This window comes from Prionailurus viverrinus, chromosome D4 (genome assembly GCF_022837055.1).
Source record: "Prionailurus viverrinus isolate Anna chromosome D4, UM_Priviv_1.0, whole genome shotgun sequence".
Taxonomy (NCBI): Eukaryota; Metazoa; Chordata; class Mammalia; order Carnivora; family Felidae; genus Prionailurus; species Prionailurus viverrinus.
The window spans coordinates 31,068,046-31,091,600 of NC_062573.1; the positions used below are offsets into that span (position 1 = coordinate 31,068,046).

Sequence of the window (23,555 nt, forward strand, 5' to 3'; positions counted from 1 at the left end):
AGAAGAAATCCAGATGGCTACTAAACATGTGAAAAAGCATTTGTTTTTGTGGTCCTGGGAATGGATGAACTCACCTAGGGAGAGAAAGAGCAGAGGGCTGAGAAGAAATGGTTCGACGTGTAGAGAACTTAGGGATCAAATGGGTGAAGAAGGGGACTTATACCCAGGACCAAGAACAGCTGCCTGGACTCAGACTAATTGTGTCCATGTGAATAGATGTATTTTTTTTCTGTTCATTCGATGTGAAGTTTTTCTCAAGAGCAACATTGGACTGTGTTCCCCTGGTCTCCTTACAGGCTTACCCTGTAGAACAGGGATGTGTGGATTCCAGGATGATCGTCTGTTAAGGGCTTGAGAAGTTAAGCCTACAAAATCCTGATGGAATATAGCTATAGTAGAAGTTAATAGGGAACTGACATTCCCAGTCTGCCAAACTCCAAAGACGACATGAGTGGAATTTATCTAGTTCACCTAGTTTATTAGGATTTCCTCTGTCTCCCTACCCCACAACTGGTTTGGCTTTAGGTCTTGTGGTATTGGGTGCCAGTGCTACCAGCCTTTCCTTTGCTTATTGGATTTGGTGGGCAGGGGCCATGGGTACCTAGAAACTTGGCTAACATTCTTGGGAGACCCCTTGTAAGGGGAACCTGAGGTGTGGGGGAGGAGAGATGCTTTTCCATATGGGCCCAGGGGCAGTGCTTAGAGTGTTGAGGGGTCAAGATGTCACCAGCTCCCAGCCCTGCCCCTTGAATTTGGGGACCTGCTGCCTTAGAGTGAAGCTGCTGAGGGAGAGCAGCAGTGTGTTGAGAGCTCTGGTCCTTGTGCTGAGATCTTTGGGAAAGTCTGCTTAAAGAGGCTTCCTTTACTCTTCCAACCTGGGCTGGGTGGCTCTTCCCCATAACTGTGGATGACTCCAGTCTTACATCCCCTCCTCTGTGGTCTCCTGCTTTGGGTTTCCTGGGGCTCTCTCTCTTCTTGGCTGAAGATAGGGCTGAAGCCTTGTTTCTTTTGCCTGAGGATGGGACCTTAGGGTTTGAGGGCTCGCCCAGGCCTGGGCAGTTCTCACCAGCCTCCATGAGAATACGTGGCTCTTGGGATGAGATCTGGGCCACCATCTTCACTTTCATTCTTTCTTCTCTCTGAGACCCTTGTTCTGCCCTGCTAGACTCTTGTGGCTGAGGCTGGGAAGAAGAGTGGGAGTGGTAACAATGGGAGACCTGAATAGGTTGAGTTACTGTGCTCTGAACTTTTGGGGGATGACAGCTTGAAGAGTGGGGGCACAAATTAGAGGGATGAATCTGCTGTGGGGGACAGGAAGAGCGTCTCCAGGTGCCTAGAGTTGTGGAGCTTAGGGCAATGGAGCTGCCAGATGAATGACTTGGGTCAGGGGATCTGAAAGCTGGGCTTTGCTGTAGTTTTTTCAGCCTGAGTTCCAACTCTCTACTCCAGTGCCAGGGCTGGATCCCAGAGTGGGTGGGCACCTCTGGGACAGCCCCTCCCTGGAAGGATGGAGTTTCTACTTTAGCCCCTGGGAAGAGCTCTTTCTTAGGTAGATCAAGCTGGTTGGGCTCAGTTTTCAGAGTTTTACCTAAGGTGGAAGGCCAGGGTATTGGCTCTAGGGGATCCACTGCTAGAGGGTTGGACCCCTGGGGGATACCTCTTGGTTGCACATTCTTCCACACAAACTCAAGGTCAGTATGTAGATGTGGTAGAGGAGCAGAGACTGAGTTGGTGGTTGGGGCTGGGAGTTCAGTGGCCCAGCAGTTGTCTCTCTGCTCCACAGCTTCCCCTTTAGGCTTACAGGTACATTGGTCTCCAGTAGGCTCACTTATGGGAGACTTTGACATAGAGTTTGGAGGTGGGCTGGGAATCCGCAGTGGGGACACAGGAATACAACAGATCTTTTTCTGCTCCTTATCCTCCACAATAGGCTCAGAGTCAGACAGGGCTCCCAAGGATCTGACTCCATGTGGGTCTTGAGGTAAGCTGCGAGCCGGGATCTCAGAGGTCCAGGAGTTCTTTCTCCTTTTTATGTCCCCACATGTAGCCTCAGAATCAAACAGGACCCCTATGGGGCTACCTCTGAGGGGCTCCATTGTAAGAGCTGGAGGTGAGCTGAGGGCCAGAGATGGGGACTCAGAAGCCCAGGAATTCCTAGAATACTCAATGTCTTTCCATGCAGTTTCTGATCTAGTGAGGCCTCCCCTAGGATTGATTCTGTCGAGTTCTAGAATGGGAGCTAGAGATGGGCTATGGGCAGGGTCTGGGGACTCAGAGGTCCAGAGGTTCTTTCTTTGTCCCTTGGTCTCCCACATGGCTTTGTACTCAGACAAGACTCCTTGGGGACTCAGAGAGGATGAGGGAAGACTGGGAGAAGAAACTGGGTCTGCAGAGATCCAAAGATGTTCTCTACTCTGCCTGTCCTGCCATGGAGTGTGAGATCTTGGTGGGACACATGCAGGACTAGTTGCATAGAGCTCTGGGTTGAGGTCCAAGGCTGGAGACTTAAAGGCCCAAACGTTTCCTGAATCTTGTCTGTGTCCTCTCTGGAGCTTATATCCAGATGGATCACCCAGAGAACTGCCTCTCTGGAGTTCTAGCAGAGGATCTAGGGGATGGCAGGGGCATGGCATTGGAGACCTAGAGGTCTGAGAACTCTCTCTCTGACTTACGGTTCCCCAGAAGTCCTTAGGTGCAGAAAGTCCTTCAGGGATGACTTTCTGGAATTCTGACAGAGAATCTGGGGGTTGGCAGGGAGCTGGCATTGGAGGCTCAAAGGCTTGAGGACTCTCTCTATGTCCTATGGTTCTCCACTGAGTCTTAGATCCAGGTGGAACTCCCAGGGGGCTAGTTCCTTGAGGCTCTGTCGTGGGGTCTACAGATTGGCAAGGGACCAGGATTGAAGGCTCAGAGATCTGAGGATACTGTCTTTGCCTTGTAGTTTCCCAGAGGGCCTTAGATCCAGGCAGCTCTTCTGTAGGGCCGACTTCTTGAAGTTCTGGCAGGGAGGCTGGAGTTGGGCTGGGAGCTGGCATTGCTGGTACAGAGGCTTTGGGAGCCTCATTTTGCCCCATAGTCCTCCATGGGGCCTCAAATCTTGTCAGGACTGCCAGAAGGCTAGAAGGATATAGCAGAGAGGCAGAGAGTGAATCTAGAATGTGTTGTTGGAGGCTGGGATCCCGTGGCATACTCCACCAGACCTCAGATGGTGGGGAAAGCTTGGAGGGTCTAGTTCTTTGGAGTTTAGGCTGTAGGTGCAGGGCTTGATCCTCAGAGACCCAAGGGACCTCATTCTGCTGCATAAGCCACTGTGGATATGCCTTAGCACCAGATAGGACTCCCTTGTGGTCCATGGGAAAGGACTTAAGATGGAGTGGTGATGATGGGACAGAAGGGGATGATAGAGGAGGAAGTTGCTGAGGATCAAGGGCCATCCCTTCCAGATCTTCTCTAGTATGGATTTCATGAGTAGGTGGCTGAGTTGGGGAGCAGTACTGGGGAAGCAGCAGGTTGGACCTAGTCAGGAAGGCAAGCTGGTTGAAGAAAACAGAAGGGCCAATAGACAACTTTAGGGGAGAGGGGCCACCTGAGCTCAGGAAGATGGCCTCCAACGACTCACTGTGCAGAGAGGGGAGACCCCAGAAGAGCTGGCTTTTTCTCTGATGTAGATAACTTCCTGTTGCTGTTTTGTGCCTCACAGGCAAATTGGTCAGGATCTGAAATGTGGGGAAGGATCTGGAAGGGCTTGGGGTCTGTGTATGTACTTGCTTTGGTGCCTCTGAGGCTTTGTGGAGGCCCTGAGAACTGCGGGATTGTTGACATGGGACTGTGGTGGCTTGCCCTCCAATGGGAGCTTCTTTGGGAAAAGAACATGGCTTCAGTGGATCCCAAGATGCCTCCTCTTCTTCCTCCTCTGACTTCTGCTTCCACAGGTGACCAAGCAGAAGTGGTAGGCTCTGAGGAGTGGAGAAAGATACTTCAGGCATGAAGCCTTTTCAGAGACACAAGGCTCTGGCTTCAGGCATGAAGCCCTCGATCTCTGTTCCACATCCAGAGGGAAGTTACTTGGCCCCACATCTGTGGTCAATAGTCACTTACCTATCTGGTGTTAATGGCCGTTACCTAGCCCATATTTGGAAATCAGCATTCCCTTAGATAACTGTACATCTAGGGTCAGTAATCACCCACCTGGCTTCAAATCTGGTGTTAATAATGGTCATTCATCCAGCCTCACATTTAAGGCTTATAATCAGTCATTCACTTGTGCTTACATCCATGTCAATGATTTTTCACCTGAACTCACATGTGGTGTCAAGAGTCATTCACCCAGCTGCACATCCATGTCACCCACCTTGCCTTGCATCATGTCTCCAGAGTACCACAGTTGAAACTGTCGCCACCTCCCAAGCTGCCACCATCTCTGGATCTGCCAAATCATGAATAAGAATAGTGTCACCAGATTCCCTGGGCTCTGGAGGCAGTTGCTGCCACAGTGTCTACAGGCCAGGGCATGGGTCAACTGGCCCCAGAGAAGCTCCATGTCCCCTTCAGCCCCAAGCAGGCCTTCTATCCACCATTCCATTTTCCTCCACCTAGTGGCAGTTTACCCTGAGGTCATCACTGCATCACAGAACAAAGAACTCCCATCCCCCCCATGCCTAACAGCATTTTTCCTGAGGCCAAAAAATAGCCTCTACCAGGCAACTAGTACTTTGTGACAGTGAAACCTGAGTGATTCCTTTTTGTCTTGATTTCCAGTGCCAGAATTATGCTTCAGGCCTTGTCATTAGGACATGGATTCTAACATCAAACTGCCTTATTCAAATCCTGGTTCTGCCACTTCCTATTTGTGAAATCTCAAACTATTTAATCTTCTAGTGCCTCAGTTTCCTCACCTGTAAAATGGGGATGATATTATTCCTTACCACATAGGGTTGTTTTGAAGGTTAAATGAATAAATTCATATGATTAGGATAGTACATAGTGTATGTTATATTAAAATTTATTTCTTTTAAGGTTTCTGATTACAAGCCATGTTCTATCTTTAATATATCAAGTCTGTCCTCCCTGCCCCCCCCCTCCACTCTTACTCTCATGTCAGCTATGAACTGTCTTATTTGACTTTAGGTTGTTTGAGATCTTTTTGGCAAGCATTTATGTTAAGGATGCCAGATCAAATGCTCTTGACCATTTTTCTTCATTTGCCCCTCTTTCTCTTAAAGCCAGTACTGTGTTCCATGTCAGCTCGCTCTTTTATTTTTTTATTTTTATTTAAAAAATTAAGTTTATTTATTTTGAAGGAGAAAGGAAGCAGGGGAAGGGCAGAGAGAGAGAGAGGGAGAGAGAATCCCAAGCAAATTATACACCGTCAGCACAGAGCCCAATGGCAGAGCTTGATTTCATGAACTGTGAGATCATGACCTGAGCTGAAATCAAGAGTCAGGTGTTTAACTGACTGTGCTACCAGGTACCCCACACATCATTTCTTTCTTTTAAGGCCAAACTTTAATCTCTGCCATCTCAGTACAGTTTAATGCCTCTCTTCTCATCCCACCCCCATCAAAGGCCAGCTTAGTCTGGAAGAAAGAGTATGGAGCTGAAATTAAAGAGATGGGTTCTCTAAGATAATGTCACTGATAGGCTATGTGATTTTGGGCAAGAAAGAGTTCTCCCATAGGTATCATGAGTTGGACTAGATTCATTCATTCATTCAACATGTATTTAATGAGTGCTTACTATAGATCAGGTATTGTGCTCAGTTTTGAGGAGATAGAAATAGGACAGGGTCTGCACTAAAGTAGGTCCCATTTCAGTGTGTGCATGTGTGTGTATGGCAAACAGTCAACTAATAGACAATTAAAATAGAAATATGCACAGAGTACTATGGGGGCGGAGGAGGACATCTAATCAGCCTGGAGAAGGAGGTTGCTTGTCAGAGGCTGCTTCCCAGAAGAGGTGATTAATAACTTGGTTTGAGGAACCAAGAAAATGAAAGTATATGGAAGAAGAGGAGGACAATTCAAGCAGGAGGAACAGCTTGTGTAAAGGTGCTAGGTCAGGTAAAGCATGTATCATTAGGGAAATTGAAGGTATTCCAATGTGTGGAGGTTGGGGAAGCAGTAAGAGATGGACCTGGAAAGATAAATAAGATCATAAAGGGGCCTCAATATCAGTCTGAAAAACAAATTTATCCTGAAGATGATGGGAAATCATTGAAAAGATTTGAGCAGGAAAGTGACAAGATCAAGTGTGTGTCTTGGAAAGAATACTGACTCTAGTGAGGGCAAAGAGATTAAGGCAAGAGGTTAGTTAGGGAACTTATGCTTTAGTATAGGCAAAACATATGATGAGGTCTAAATCAAGGCAGTGAAGGTAAGAATGGAGTATAATGAATTCAAGTAGAATTCCAAAGATAAAATTGATTAGACATCATTACCAATGGGATGGGGTGGAGGAGAGTGGGAGTTGAGAATGACTCTAGGTTTCTAACTTGGGAAACTGAATGTGTATGTTAGTGCCATTTTACTGTGGTAGAGAACACAGACCTTGGAACCAATTTAGGGCTGGGTGGGGAGAGGGCGATAGACTCCATTTAGATACTTGACTGTGGCAAGAAAAAAACTAGGCAGGAGGCAACTAGATACATAGATCTGAAGTTTGGAAGAGCAGTCCATGGTGAAGATGTAAAATTTGATAGCAGCATATATGTAGCAGCCGAAACAATTAAAGGACTTAAAAATGACCTACTGATATGTAACATTTGGCTCACTGTGGCCAGCATTAAAAACTGGAGTAGTCAATGCTATAAAACAAGTAGATTGTACATAATAATCAATATTTCAAGTTTAAAATATGATAGCACTAGACTCTCATTTCCACAAAGTAAAGGCCATTTAGAGGTAAGTAACAGTGGCTTCCCTTGGAATGTATGTCTGCTTTTCAATGCACCATGGTTCTTACCATGTTCTTATTGTTAATGCCAAGACTAAGGGCTAGTTGCTGTTTTTTCATTGTGCCTATGATTTTGTTTTCTTACATTTGTCCATTTTTACTCATTTGTATTACCTGCCTGGTATTTGAGTTTGCTACCCCTGGATGAAGAAGGTAAGTTGAGTCCTAATGGGAAACAGAGAAAGCAATATTAAATACTTATTCTGTGTTAGCTAATTTACATATGTGGCAGGATAGTTTACCAAGTTGTTAATTGTTGTCTCCTTGCTCCTTTGCCAAAGGAGACATCCTGTAGTATAAAAAGGTAACTTTGCTCACCTGTCTTGCAAGAATTCTAGGTTTCTTTCCCATGGAATTGGTAATATGTTTTCTAGACCCAAACCAAAGTTTCAAGACACCTAGTCTACAACCTTATCCAAGCTCTTGTGTGGGAAGGGAATTTAATTTAGCTGAGTGTTCTTGAGAAGAAGATGGAGGATGATTGAAAGGAGGAATTGCCCAAGGATAGAAGTGTATTCAGGAATTGAGAAAAGAGATGTAGTGATGGGTTCCATGAGTGACAGGATCTATATAGAAGTCCACTAGGAGGCAGCAGGACTTCTGATGGGGAAACTTGATTTAATGGTTAGGGCACTAAACATCTAGCATATGGGCTTGGGAACTGCAGCAAAAGATGCTAATTTGCATACCTGGCAGAGACGCTGTGGAGCCACCCTGCCTCTGAATCGTCATATGGGTTTATACAGTGCACATCCACGTGGCAACCAGGACAGAATCAAGACCCGAGTTTCTTTTCTAAGTGGGTTTTTTTTTTTTTTTTTTTGAGGGGGATTATTTTCTTAGTCAGTGTATGCCATGCTAAAGAGGAAAAAAGCCCCCCCATCATGATTTAATATTGGATGTCTTCTGACTCCAGTAAATGAGATTTTTGAACCAGATTTAACTTTGAAAAATTAAGTAATGTGATGTTCCCTGCTCTTCAATGTTGTGGAACTAATTTATACTCTGACATTTACTACTCCATTTAATCTTTACAACTCTTTGAAGTAGGTATTGTTATCTTTTTTCACATAAACAAACTGAGGCACAGAGAGGTTAATATATATTAACTATATAATATACATAGATAAATTAACTAATAAATATACATAGAGCCCAAGTTTGAGAACTCTGGGGAATCATGTGGATATTAGTGACAAAATAAAATGCAATGGGAATTATATTGACTCATAACTGAACCATCCAGGATTAGGGCTGGCCAGCTTTAGGTAGTAGGGTTGATGCAGGGACTCAATGCAATGCTATCAGCATTCAGTTTCCACTTCTTGGCTCTCTCTCTGTCTTCTGTGCTGACTTTATTCTTCAGTTTTGTGTCATAGCAGGTTCAAGTGAAGCTGACAATGTGTGGTGTTGTTCTGACAACATTGTGCCTGTGGGTTCCAGTTGGTCATGTATCCATCCCCAAACTACTCACTGAACTGCTCACGGGAACAGAATGCTTCTTCTGACAGGTTGGAGTCACACTCTACCTGCACATGGACTGAGACTGAAGAAGCAGGGATGTGGTAGTTCCTACAAAGGAAACAAACATACTGTTTTCAGAAAAGTGTGTGCATGCTGGTATCATAACAAAATAAAACAGATGTCCACTAGAGCCCTCTCTAACTTTCCCATACTGTTTTCTGGCTCAGCCATGCCATTATCACTTTAGGATCTAAGGCTTGAATTAAAGTGTGAATGCAGATCCTTTGAAGATTGGGGAAGGGGCGGGATGGAGCCCAGGTAAGATCTTGAGGAGGAGGAATCTACTGGAGACCCAAACATCTGTGTTGATAGATCATTTAATGACTCTCAATTCCTAGCCCTTTTCACCTTAGAGTTATTTACCTCTGCTCTAATCCACCTCTGACCATATCTGAAGCCTCATCATTAGGAACTGTTCTGCCTTCTGAAATAGTTTGCCATCCCTCTGACTTCAAACTCTAGATTTGTCCTAAAGCTGCCAATTCTGCAACCTTGTCAGGACATCCATTCATCTTTCTCCTAGTCCATCAACAACCTCTTGCCTTCATTTCCTCCCTCTCTGTGATAGACTTCATGGTCCATCACTTAATCATATCCTAAATGCTTCTCAGTTCTTCCTTTCATTGTTTTTACTGGTCAAAATCCCAATTCTGCCTCTTGTCAGACCTGCCCCTTAGGAAGCAGTTTAGCCCTATTAGATAAAATCATACATGTGAGTAAGTTGGTGTCACTATAAATTCATGGTCTACAACTAATGGTCATCTCCACTATCACTTGAAAAGCATTTATTTATTTATGCCTTCCATTTATTAAGTGCCTAATGTGCACTAGGTATTTTTCTAAGTACTTGAGATACATCAGTAATCAAAACAGGCAAAACTCCCTGCTCATGGATCTTACTTCATTTATTCCTTAAAAACTCTCCCGTCCTACTCAAAATCAATTCAAACTTTCTTCACTTTCTTCATCTGCTCTTGTCCAGGCTCCTAGCACATGTGCCAGACCTCCACTTTTCAAAGAAACCAGAGGCCATCATATGGGAACTTTCATCATTAAAAACTGTTGGATTTGATCTTCCTTCCTGCTACAGTGAAAGGTGTCCCTCTGGGGACATTCTCCGAAGCTAGGATGGATGTCCTTATCCTCCCCTTTCCCACTACCGCTTTCCACACTAGATTGTAACTTGTGTTTTAATTATCTGAGGGCAGAGACCTTGTCTATCCAGCCCACTGCTTTAACCCCAGCATCTGCATTTGGTTAGATTTCAGTGCTTAGAATGAGCAATGGGTGGGATTTCTTGGAGAGGCACCCCCGCTATGACCTCCTCCAGAGCTTCAGAATTCTTTTCTTAGGCTTCCTAGTGGCCACCGCTTGAGGCATCACTTCTGGGCACTGAAGTCAACTTCCCTGGCTTCCTTGACATGTGGGCTGGGCAGTTAAGCTCACAGCTCAGATTGGGGGATGGGGGGCCTTTCCAAACACCTAGGGTGAGGCCTCTGGGTGGGGAGGCTGCACCAGGGACCCCCACCCACTCTCTCCCTCTGCCACGGAGACTGAGGAGACTGAGCATGGATTTCTCCTTTACTGCCTTAACTCACCAGTTGTTCTCTTCCTTTCCCTCTGCCTCCCTCTCTCTTCCCCTCCCCTTCTCCCCTCCTCCTCCACATGGATGTCTCTCGTTAAGGGCCCTGCCAGCAGCCCAGCCCTACTTGGTGCATGCACACAGTTTTGTCCAGTGTCCCTGATAGGCCCGGTGTCCTGAAAATGTCTGGATTGGTCAGAAGACAGTGGGACCTCATGGAGCCACTCCTTCAGGAGGGGTCAGTTTCTCAGACTCTCCTTCCTTCAAACTCATCTATAGGAGGAATGATGTCCATGGTCCCTGCCACCAGGAAGTTGTTTCTGAGGAGATGAAAGGAACTGTGAGGTTGAGGGGCGCCAGTGGGAATGGTGGGAGGAAGCTCAGCACAGGCCCATTACAGCAGTGTCTGTGGGCTGAGGTGGGGCTGACTCCCGAGGGGCAGAGGCCCACCCTGCTGAGGCCTCTAGTAGATAGGCCAGACCCAAGGGTTTTAATTTTTAATTTTTAATTTATTTTTCAAATTTTTATTTAAATTCTAGTTAATGTACAATGCAATATTGGTTTCAGGAGTAGAATTCAGTGATTCATCACTTACGTACAACACTCTGTGTTCATCATAACAAGTACCCTCCTCAATAGCCATCAACCGTCTAGCCAATCTCTCACCAACTTACCTCCATCAACCCTTAGGTCTCTATTGTTAAGAGTCTCTTGGGGTCCGGGGTGGCTCAGGACAGGAAAGGACTCTTGATTTCAGCTCAGGTCATAATCTCACAGTGGTGGGGGAGCCTGCGTGGGGCTCCACAACGAGCACAGAGAATGCTTCGGATTCTCTCTCTCCCCTCTCTGCCTCTCCCCTGCTTGTGCTCTCTCTTTCTCACAAAACAAAAATTTAAAAAAAAAGTCTTGCTGTTTGTTTCCCTCCTTCTCTTTATTTCCCCTCCCATATGTTCATCTATTTTGTTTCTTACATTCCACATATGAGTGAAATCATAAGGTATTTGTCTCTGACTTATTTTGCTTAGCATAATACACTCTAACTCCATCCACATTGTTGCAAATGACAAGGCATTTCCATTCTTTTGATGGTTAAATAATATTTCACTGTATAATATATACCACATCTTCTTTATCCATTCATCAGTTGGTGGACATTTGGGCTGTCTCCAAAGTTTGGCTATTATTGATAATGCTGCTATAAACATTGGGTGCATGTGCCCCTTCTAATCTGTACTTTTGTATCCTTTGGTTAGTAAATACTTAGTAGTGCAATTGCTGGATCATAGGGTAGTTCTATTTGTAACTTCTTGAGGAACCTCCATACTGTTTTCCAGAGTGGCTGCACCAGTTTGCATTCCCACCAACAGTGCAGGAGGGTTCCCCTTTCTCCACATCTGCAGCAACACCTGTTGTTTCTTGTATTGTTAATTTCAGCTATTCTGACAGGTGTGAGGTGGTATCTCACGGTTTTGATTTGTAGCTCCCTGATGATGAGTGATGAGCATCTTTTCATGTAGTCTGGTAGCCATCTGGATATCTTCTTTGGAAAAGTATCTATTCATGCCTTCTGCCCATTTCTTCACTGGATTATTTGTGTTTTGGGTGTTGAGTTTGAGAAGTTCTTTATAGATTTTGGACACTAACCCTTTATCCAACATGTCATTTGCAAATGTCTTCTCCCATTCCATAGGCTGCCTTTTAGTTTTGTTGATTGTTTCTTTTGCTGTAGAGAAGCTTTTTATCTTAATGAGGTCCCTGTAGTTCATTTTTGCTTTTTTTCCCATGCCTTTAGTGATGTGAATAGTAAGAACTTGCTCTGGCCCAGGTCAAAGAGGTTGATGCCTGTGTTCTCCTCTAGGATGTTGATAGTTTCCTGTCTCACATTTAGGTCTTTCATCCATTTTGAATTTATTTTTGTGTATGGTGTAAGAATGTGATCCAGTTTCATACTTCTGCATGTTGCCATTCAGTTTTCCCAAAACCATTTCTTGAAGAGACTATCTTTTTTCCATTGGATATTCTTTCTTGCTTTGTCGAAGATGAGTTGACCATATAGTTGTGGGTCCATCACTGGGTTTTCCATTCTGTTCCATTGATTGATGTATCTGTTTTTGGGCCAGTACCACACTGTCTTGAAGACTACAGCTTTATAATATAGTTTGAAATCCAGAATCTTGATGCCTCCAGTTTTGTGTTTCTTTTTCAGGATTGCTTAGGCTGTATGGGGTCTTTTGTGGTTCCATACAAATTTTAGGATTGTTTGTTCTAGCTCTGTGAAAAATGCTGGTGGTATTTTGATGGGGGTTGAATTAAATGTATAGATTGCTTTGGGTAGTATATACATTTTAGCAATCTTCCAATCCACGAGCATGGAATGCTTTTCCATTTCTTTGTGTCCTCTTCAATCTTTCATAAGTGTTCCATAGTTTTCACAGTTGAGATCTTTTACCGCTTTAGTTAGGTTTATTCCTACATATCTTTTTTTTTTTTTTTTTTTTTTTTTTTTTTTTTTTTTTTTGAGAGAGAGAGAGAGAGAGAGAGAAAGCAGAGGGAGAGGAGAAGGAGGAGAGAAAGAGATTCCCAAGCAGGCTCCATGAATCCCAACAGGGGGCTCAATCCCAGGATCCTAGGATCCTGACCTGAGCAGAAATGAGGAGTTGGACACTCAACACACTAAACTACCCAGGCACCCTGGTATCTAATTGTTTTTGGTGCAATTGCAAATGGGATTCCTTGATCTCTGTTTCTGTTGCTTTGTGTATAGAAATGCAATGGATTTCTGTATGTTAATTTAATAGCCTGTGACTGCTGAATTCATGTATTAGTTCTAGCAGGGGTTTTTTTTGTTTTGTTTTGGGTTTTTTTTGGTTTTTGGTTTTTGGTGGAGTCTTTTCAGGTTTTCTATATAGAGTATCATGTCGTCTTCAAACAGTGAAAGTTTGGTTTCTTCCTTGCTGATTTGGATTCCCTTTATTTCTTTTTGTTGTCTGATTACCGAGGCTAAGACTTCCAGTACTATGTTAAATAGTGATGGTGAGAGTAGGCATCCTTGTCTTGTTCCTGACCGCAGGGGAAAGGCTCTCAGTTTTTTCCCATTTGAATGATAGCTGTGGGGCTTTTGTATATAGCTTTTATGATGTTGAGGTATGTTCCATCAATCCCTACTTTGTTGAGGGTTTTTATCAAGAAAGGATGCTGTATTTTGTCAAATGCTTTTTCTGCATCTATTGACAGGATCATATGGTTCTTATCTTTTTTTAATGTGTATCATGTTGATTGATTTGCAAATACTGAACCAGCCCTACAGCCCAGGAATAAATCCCACTGGATCGTGGTGAATAATTCTTTTAATGTACTATTGGATTCGGTTTGCTAGTATCTTGTTAAGAATTTTTGCATCTATGTTCATCAGGGTTATTGGCCTGTAATTGTCCTTTTTAGTGAGGTCTTTGGTTTTGGAATCAAGGTAATACTGGCCTCATAGAATGAATTTGGAAGTTTTCTTTCCATTTCTAAATTTTGTAACAATTTGAGAAGAATAGGTGTTAACTCTTCTTTAAATGTCTGATAGAATTCCCCTGGGAAGCCATCTGGACCTGGGCTTTTGTTTGTTGGGAGATTTTTGATTACCGTTTCAATGTCTTTGCTGGTTATTAGTCTGTTAATATTTTCTATTTCCTCCTGTTTCAGTTTTGGTAGTTTGCATGCTTCTAGGAATTTATCCATTTCTTCCAGATTGCCCAGTTTGTTGGTGTATAATTTTTCATAATACTCTCTTGTAATTGTATTTCTGTGGTGTTGGTTGTGAACTCTTCTCTTTCTTTTGTGATTTTACTTATTTGGGTCCTTTCTCTTTTCTTTTTGATAAGGCTGGCTGGGGTTGATCAATTTTGTTAATTCTTTCAAAGAACCAGCTCTTAGTTTCATTGATCTGCTCTTTTTTTTTATTTTTATGTTTGTTTGTTTCTATATCATTTATTTCTGCTCTAGTCTATATTACTTGCTTTCTTCTGCTGGCTTTAGGTTTTATTTGCTGTTTCTTTTCTAAATCTTCCTTATCTGTAATTATGTTGTATTTGAGAACTTCCTTCTTCATGTAGGCCTGTATTGCAAACACTTCCCTCTTAGGACTGCCTTTGCTACATCCCAAAGGTTTTGGACTGTCATATTTTCATTTTCATTTGCTTCCATGTCCTTTTTTATTTCTTTTTAAATTTCCTGGTTAACCCATTTCTTCTTTTTTTAATGTTTATTTATTTTGGAGAGAGAGGGAAAGCACAAACTGTGGACGGGCAGAGAGAGAGGGATACAGAGGATCCAAAGCAGACTCTGCACTGACAGCAGAGAGCCCAATGTATGCTCAAACTCAAAAACTATGAGATCATGACCTGAGCCAAAGTCAGATGCTTAACTGACTGAGCGATCCAGGTACCCCAAACCATTCATTCTTTAGTAGGATATCCTTTAACCTCCATGTATTTGTGGTCTTTCCAAATTTTTTCTTATGGTTGACTTCAAGTTTCATAGTGTTGTGGTCTGAAAATATGCATGGTATGATCTCTGTCTTTTTGTCTTTGTTTGTCTGGGAAACTGTCTCTTCATCTATTCTGAATGATAGCCTTGCTGGATGAAGAATTCTTGGCTGCATATTTTTCCCATTTAGCACATTGAATATATCCTGCCACTCCTTTCTGGCCTGCAAAGTTTCTGTGGATAGGTCCGCTGCAAACCTGATCTGTCTTCCCTTGTAGGTTAGGTACTTTTTTCCCTAGCTGCTTTCATGATTCTCTCCTTGCCTGAGTATTTTGTGAATTTGACTATGATATGCCTTGTTGATGGTCGGTTTTTGTTGAATCTAATGGGGGTCCTCTGTGCTTTCTGGATTTTGATGTCTGTGTCTTCCCCAGGTTAAAGAAGTTTTCCACTATGATATGCTCACATAACTCTTCTACCCCTTTTCTCTCTGATCATCTAGGACCCATATGATTCTGATGTTGTTCCTCTTTAATGAGTCATTGATTTATCTAATTCTTGAATCGTGCTGTTTTGCCTTAGTCTCCCTCTTTTTTCTGTTTCATTGTTCTCCATAAGTTTGTCCTCCATGTTGCTGATTCACTGCTCTGCCTCATCCATCCTTGCCACTTGTGGCATCCATTCGAGATTTTAGCTCAGTTACATTTCTTATTTCATCCTGACTAGCTTTTATCTCCACAGAAAGGTTTTCTAATCTATTTCAACTCCTGCTAGTATTCTTATTATCATGATTCTAAATTCCGGTTCAGACATCTTGTTTGTATCTGTGTTGATTAAGTCCCTGGCTCTCATTTATTCCTGTTCTTCCTTTTGGGGTGAATTCCTTCATTTCATAATTTTGAAGGAAGAAAAGGAATTAATAAGGTAAAATTAAAATTGAAAAATTAAAAACAACACAAAAAAATCAAATAACGGATGCTATATCCTAAGTGTGTTCTGGTCTGGTTGTTGAGAGGAGCTTGATAGATTAGAGAAAAAAGGGAAAGATAAGAAAAGAAAAAACAAACAAAAAACCAGAAAATGTTTGAAAATTTTAAAAAATGAACACAGTGAAATAGAATAAAATGAAATGATATAAATAAAAAATAGATTTTGAAAAATTTACCAAAATGTAAAAAATATAGTAGAAAAAATTTAAAGTATTTAAAAAAAAATTTTTAACATTTATTTTTTGAGAGACAGAGAAAGACAGAGCATGAGCAGAGGAAGGGCAGAGAGAGAGAGAGGGAGTCACAAAATCCAAAGCAGGCTCCAGGCTCTGAGCTGTCAGCACAGAGCCTGATGTGGGTCTCAAACTCACAAGCTGTGAGATAATGACCTGAGCTGAAGTTGGACACTAAACTGACTCAGCCACCCAGGTGCCCCAAAATTTAAAGTATTTTTAATAGAAATGGAGGATAAAAATAATTTTTTTCCCTTGCTGTATTTAAGAATAAGAACAGAAAAGAAAAAAAGAATTGAATAGATGGACCAACAAACAGACTGTGCTCTCCCTGAGCAGCATTTGCACACCCCTCCTTTATCTCCGGCTTCCATCTACTCCCCGCTTTTACACTGTCCGTAACCAAGCCATCAGGTTACCAGGAGGTATCTCCCTCCTGAGTTCTACCTCAGGTGTGGCTGTGTTACCCAATCCCTCACTTCTGAGGGACTGCAGCTTTGACCTGTTCAGACTGTGGGGGAGGGAGCACTGAGCAATGCTCACTGAGCAATCACCCGCTGGTGGCCTGCCCCCAGGAACGTTTGGGAGACTGTTCTGCTGCCGATGCCCAGAGACTGCGGCTGGGTGCCAACCCACCCCAGAAAAAGTTCACATGATCATTTAGTAGCAGCGTTTTGGGGATTATGGAATCACAACACATCTGGCTCCAGGCCTCCCCCTTAACGTCCTTGTTCCAGCACCCAGCAAATGTGGTTGTTTTCCGGAGTTCACTGGGACCTTTGCCTGTGGGGAAGCCACACAGCGTCTACCAAATGTCCTCCCAGCAGAGGAACCGCCTCTCCGCACGTGGCCCGAGGACCCCAAGGACCTTGCTCTCTGTTCCTGGGGATTCGCCCTTCTCATCAGAGCACTGCCAGGTATTCAGTTGTGGGGTTTCAGACTCTGCACTCCCCATTTATAGAATCTTAATGGAATTTAAACCCTCTCCTTTCTCCTTTCTCCCTTTTGTGTTCAGTCACTTGTGTACTCTTTCTTTTCCCTCCAGCTGATTTTGGGCAGGGGGGATGCTTTCCCATACTCTCCCTCTGTCTGTTTCCTCTCTCTGCAAGCAAAAACAGCTCCCTGCCCTTCACGGGTTTCTCCCCCAGTTCACCTCTCCGTGCTGCATGCCTGCTGAGTTCTCTGGTTCAGGTTGTGCAGATTGTTTTGTTAATCTTCAAATCAGTTTTCATATGTGCAGGATGGTTTCGTGTTGATCTGGCTGTATTTCAGGGATGAGAGGGGCAAAAAAACTTCCCTGCTGTTCTGCCATCTTGGTGCCTCCCCCTATACTGATTTCTAACTATGGAAGGTGAAGATTAAGCTTTCACAACCATCCCCATTTTCCTTCTTCCAAACTCTTACAATATAATTTTTGGTTCGGGACACCTGGGTGGCTCAGTTGGTTAAGTGCCTGACTCTTGATTTCAACTCAGGTCATGATCTCACAGTTGGTGAGTTCAAGCCCAAATGACAGCACAGAGCCTACTTGAGATTCTCTCCCTCCCTCTCTGCCCCTCCCCCACTTAAGTGCACACACATTCTCTCTCTCTCAAAAATAAATAAAAAAATAAACTAAAAAAAAAAAGAAAGTAGGAACAATTCTTTTAAAAATAATTTTTTGGGCTGCCTGTGTGGCTCAGTTGGTTAAGCATATGACTTTGGCTCAGGTCATGATCTCACTGTTCACGAGTTTGAGCCCTGCCTTGGGCTCTGTGCTGACAGCTCAGAGCCTGTAGCCTGCTTCAGGTTCTGTGTCTCCCTCTCTCTCTGCCTGCCCCCGCTCACACTCTGTCTCTCAAAAATAAATAAACATTAAAAAATTTTTTTAAATACTTTTTGGTTAAATGTATTTATATTGTATAAATGTGTCAGTATTTATATTAAATAGACTATATAAATATTGCTTACCATTTTGTCAAATAGTATATTCTAATTATGTTTCCTTCTTTGTACATTTTTTTGTTTTCCTAGTACTCAATTTTCTCATTATCTGGTTTTATATATACCCATAGTCTCTCAAGCCTACTTACCACGTGGTCAAAAATCATCAATCATTTGCAATTCCTTGCCCCATGCCTCCTCCTCCCCCACTTTCTGGGTCTATTAAAGTTGGTGGGATGAATTGGCTTCCTTCCCCTGTCTTCTTCTCTAAGTGCTTAAATTCGTTGTTACTTCTGCTCTGCTAAGTCAGCTACCAGTCCTCCATTTCATTTCTGTCTGCCAGAAGCTTGTTTGGTACCTTGTATGTATTACCTCTCATTCTTGTCATCATCAATAGTTTATTTTCTTTTTCTTTTAGCAGAATTTTAGGTTAAAGAGAAGATAAACAAATATTTTGATCGACCACGTTTAACTGGAAACCCAATAACTTAATTTTAAACGTGTGATAGGACATGCTCCATTTTCTTATTACTATTTACAGGTATTTATATGGAGATTTCAAGTTTTTAACAGCATATATAGTTGTTTTTTTGATATATTTTTGGCATATAGCTATTGTGCCATTGTTCTGAACATAATTGTGTGTATCACTGTGCACTGAAATTGCCTTTGTCAGGATTTCTTTTATTTTGTGAAGAGGAAATTCACTAGTATGAGTCCTCAAAGTTGACTGCAGAATGAGGCAGAACTGGTGCCCAAAGTTCAATGAAGGTTATCACCAATGCTACATAAATCTGTTGTGAAAAAGTGTGTTTCTTGGGGTGATAAACACCAAAAGAATGCTCCACAGCAGAGAAGAATGAAAAAGCTATTTGTTGTGTAAAAAAAAAAAAAAATTCAGTTAGTAAAATGGATAATATCAAGAGAGATTTTTAACAAATATATAGCAAATTTGATGTTTCCTTTCAACAGTCATTTCAACATATAAACAGTATGAACAAATTATTGAGATATCTTTCACCCTTTTTTGGTACTGTCTTCAAAATCCACTGTATATTTTACATTTACACTACATCTCAATTCAGACTAGCAACATTCCAGAGTCCTCAATAGCCACATATGGCTAGTGACTACCATATGGGGCAACACAGGACTAAATTATGAAGATGGTTCAGGATACTTGTAGAAGAACAAAGTTCCTCAATGTACATTCATCAGTCACATTACCTTCTCAGATGGCTCTGGATCAAGCATTTCCTTTGTGATTGAGGTGATCTGGAGAACAGCTTGAGATGATAGAATCTAAACTCTACCCCGGGTCAAAATCCATACATGCACCTGTTGGTCTGAGATTATTCCCTTTTCAATAAGAACCACTGACTAAAAATCAACTGAGGACCACATTTGTGTGACATTTTCAAAGAAGGAAATAGAGAAAATAATTTAATTTCTGGGTACACAAATTCATTAACTTAATGTGGAAAATCATATTATCCATATATAATTTCTGCAACTTGCCTAAAGAGGGGAGAATAACAATTGAGTCCAGGCCCCTTATTCATTTCTTCTTGTTCAGCATCACTGCAGAAGGAAGAAAGAGGAGCAGAGAACATTTGCAGAAAATAGGAAGCATTTACCTGTTCAGTCCAGAGCTCTCAAGAGTTAAAACTAGTCTCTACTTTCCATGAGACTCACTCAGGTCTACAATCACTGAGGATGTCAGCTGTTACAGCCCATCCCTCTCTGAAAACAAAACTTTCAGCAGGGAAACTCATAGGAAGGAATCAGAACCTAGATTGTTTTGGGGTTCTCTGTAGGCCCACCCAAGGGAATGAAAGAATGAGAGACCTGGCCAGTGGGTCTTGCCCACTAGATGGCGGTGTGAGGTGCAGTCTAGAGGCCAGCCTTTTAGCTCCTCATTTGGGACAAATTATTTAACTTTCCTAAGGCTCATATTCCGTGTAGAGCTACACTTGGCCTGCATCCTTCACAGCATGGTTATAAGGATCTTATGGGATAAAGTATAGAGCACTATTCCATACTTGAGTCTGTCCGTTTTCACTGACTGGTCTTGTATACTAATGCTTGGGGCTCTCAGAGTCTAGTGTCCCAAGAGCCTCCTTCAAAGGACCATTTTACTCAGCCTTCTAGAAGATCCGTTTGCTCCTTGTGACCAAGTCTCCTAGTGTCCCAGTTTGGAAAGCTTGATAGAAAGGAGCTCATATGACATGGTAGCTGCTTGCTCTTTGGAAAAGCAGGTACTGATGAATCTCTTCTTTTTTCCTGCACCTCTGTTCCTAGCATGGTCTATGTGATTCCAGGGCTCCAGTGCAGCCGAACTTGCATGGGAGAGTAAACCTATAGGGAATAGAATACGAAAGAAAGCCACTGGTTGAGAAATGAAAGAAGTGTTGTAAAGTCAGTGATGTAGGGGAATGTGATTCCTGCCAGGCCTGCTGGGTCCCCCATTCCCATTCTGCTCTCAGCTGCAGCTTGTACTTCTTGTCTTGTGTGGCCATCTGGACTTTTTTTTTTTTTTAATTTTTAATTGTTGTTAATTATTTGTTTTCATTTATTATTTTTTATTTTATTTATTTTATTTATTTTATTTATTTTATTTTATTTTATTTTATTATTTTATTTTATTTTATTTTATTTTATTTTATTTTATTTTATTTATTCTCTTTTAGAGGGAGAGAGAGAGTGCACGCCTGAGAGCACAAGTGGTGGAGGGGCAGAAGGAGAAGAAGAAAGAATTTTAGGCAGGCTTCATGCCTGACCCAGGGTCTGATCTCACAACAGTGAAATCATGACCTGACCTGAAATCAAGAGTTGGACCCTTAGCTGACTAAGCCACCCAGGTGCCCCCACTCCCAAACAGGCTAATTTCTTAATGAGGGCAGCAAGATCCCTGCTTGGAGGGTCATGGTAGAGTAACTGTAAAAGCTGATCTTCTGATGTTTGGGGACATTGGGGAGGAGGCTGCTCCTTCTGTGTGGCTTTGGCTTACACAAGTCCTCTGCCTGAACCCCATCTCTCTCTTTGGCCCTTACTCTCTCAACAGACCCTCTAGAAAAACCAATTAAGAGTCCCTTTGTGTTAGCCCCTCACACTGTCTTATTTATCATCCTTTCAGCCTGAGCATTCTACAGAGGCTCATCTTCCCATACCGTACATCATTTTAGCCTTCTTGTCTCCCTTCCTTTAATCATACCCCAACTTCCCAGTGGGCCCTGGGCCTACATCACTCTTTTCATTCCCATCACTGGTCTTTATGTCATTAGAGAACACTCTGCCATTTGCCCCCATATTTTCACTGACCTATTTTACTCATGCACTGATAGCTCTATCTGCTCCATCTTTGGAGCTCTCCTTGCCTTTTTATTCATTGTATGTTTTTGACTCCACCTGACTTTCATAGTTGCTCCTGGATCTCTGATACCAGACCCTACCTCTCCCCACCAAAGTTTTTCCTTTTCACCCTCAAGATTGGATTTCTCTTTGTAACCAGTCTTTTTATTATTCTCACCACAAGGTGCCTTTAGCCACCAGCCCTTTTTTTCACTGAATCCCACTTTCTTATTGGACTGTCTTTTACCACAAACACTTGCCTTTTCTCCTCTTCCTTCAGAGCATCCTCAGATCTTGTTCTCCAGCTAGACTTTGTGTCTGGAGCATATTACCTCACCTGACTTCACCTTTTCTCAGGATACTAACCTCTTACTCGTGGCTCCTTCTTACTCATTAAAAAAAATATTACTTTAAAAATATTCCCATACCATAGAATTCATCCCTTTAAATTGTACAATTCCATAGTTTTCAGGTTGTGTAATCATTACCACTGTCTAATTCCAAAACATTTTCATCATCTCAATAAGAGGTGTACCCATTAACACACTCCTTATTCCTCAACATATAGCATAAGATTTTGAAGTTTCATCCATGTTTTAGTACGTATCAGTACTTCAGTCTTTTTTATGGCTGAATAATATTCCATTGTATGAATATACCACATTTTGTTTCCATTCATCTGTTGGTGGGCATTTGAATTATTTCCATCTTTCAGTTATGATGAATAATGCTGTTCTAGAAATTCATGTATAAATTTTTGTGGGAATGTATGCTTTCATTTCTCTTGAGTGTGTACTTTGGAGTGAGATCGTAGGTCATGTGATAATTCTATGTTTAAAAGTTTTTTCTTTTTTTTTTGAAGTTTATTTATTTATTTTGAGAGATTGTACAAGTGGGGGAGGAGCAGAGAGTGAAGGGGAGAGAGAGAGAGAAAAAAAAATCCCAAACAGGGATCCCCCCACCACCGATGTGGGGCTCAAACTCACAAACTGTGAGATCATGACCTGAGCCAAAGTCAGACGCTTAACAAACTGAGCCACCCAGGTGCCCCTCTATGTTTAAATTTTTGAGGAACCGCAAAACTGTTTTCCAAGCTGGCTGCACCAGTTTACATTTCCCAGCAATGTACAGGGGTTCCCTAATGACCAATAACATTGAGATCTTCTCATGTTTACTGGCCATTCATATATCTTATACTTGGCACCATTTCTATTCAAGCCCTTTGCCTATTTTAAAATTGGGTAGATAGTCTGTTGTTTAGTTATAAAAGTTTTTAAATTGTATTCTGGATACTAAACCTTTATAAATATATGATTTACAAATATTTCCTTCAATTCTATGAGTTATCTTTTTACTCTCTTAATAGTGTCCTTTGAAGCACAAAGTTTTTATATTAAATGTTTAAGATGCACAAAGGTTTTTAATTTTATGAAGTTTATCTATTTTTTCCTTGGTTGCTCACACATTTGGTGTCATATCGAAAAACTCCACTGCCAAATCCAAGATCATGAAGATTTACCCTCTGTTTCCATTTAAAAGTTTTGATTTTAACTTATATAGGTCTTTGATTCATTTTGATGTTATTTTTAAAAAATCAATTAATTTTTATGGAGATATAATTGAGATTTAACATTGTATTAGTCTTAGATGTAGAATTCATTGTTCTTATTGTGATAAAATGCACATAATATAATATTTATAATTTTAATTGTTTGTAAGTATACAAATAAGTTTCAAACTTTAGACACAGTCACAATGTTGTGTAATCATCACCACTACACCTAAGACTTTCCCATCATCCCCAACATAAACTCTGTACCCATTAAATACTAATTTTCTCTTCCTGCCCCACCAACCCCAGCACCTGGTAACCTCTCTTCTATGTTCTGTCCCCAGGTACATCATATTGGTGGATTCATACAATATTTGTCCTTCTGTGTCTAATTTCACTCAGCTTAATGTTTTTAAGTTTCATCTGTATTATATGTTAAAACATTTCATTCCTTTTTTTTTCTTAAGGTCCTCTAGGTTTAGTCTTTTGCTACAAATGGAGGACTTCCTTTTTTTTTTTTTAAGTTTATTTATTTATTTTGAGAAAGAGCATGAGTAGGGGAAGGGCAGAGACAGGGAGGGAGACAGAGAATCCCAAGCAGGCTCTGCATTGTCAACTTGGAGTCCAATGTGGGGCTTGAACTCACGAAACCGTGAGATCATGACCTGAGCTGAAACCAAGACTCATACACTTAATTGGCTGAGCCACCCAGGCGCCCCAAAACATTTCATTCCTTTTGATGGTTGACATACATTCCTATTGTATGTATATATTACATTTTGTTTATCCATTCATCTGCTGATGGACACTTAGGTTGTTTGTACCTTTTGGCTCCGTGAATAATGCTGCTGTCAACATTGGTATACAAATATAAGTTCAAGTCCCTGTTTTCAATTCTTTTGAATATACCTATGAGTGGAATTGCTGGGTCATATGGTAGTTCTGTATTTAACTTTTTAAGGAATCACCAAACTGTT

At 41.8% G+C, this 23,555-nt stretch overlaps 1 protein-coding gene across 1 annotated transcript; it reads right to left on the reverse strand.

The window, feature by feature from the left end:
* Positions 1-355: 355 nt before the first annotated feature.
* Positions 356-4,582, reverse strand: CD4H9orf131 (chromosome D4 C9orf131 homolog). The gene is made up of 2 exons (XM_047828907.1): positions 4,352-4,582; positions 356-3,956 (listed from the first exon to the last, which is right to left on the reverse strand). Exons 1-2 carry the CDS (start codon positions 4,580-4,582, stop codon positions 522-524), a joined length of 3,666 nt encoding a protein of 1,221 aa, XP_047684863.1. The 3' UTR covers positions 356-521.
* Between the last annotated feature and the right edge of the window lie 18,973 nt (positions 4,583-23,555).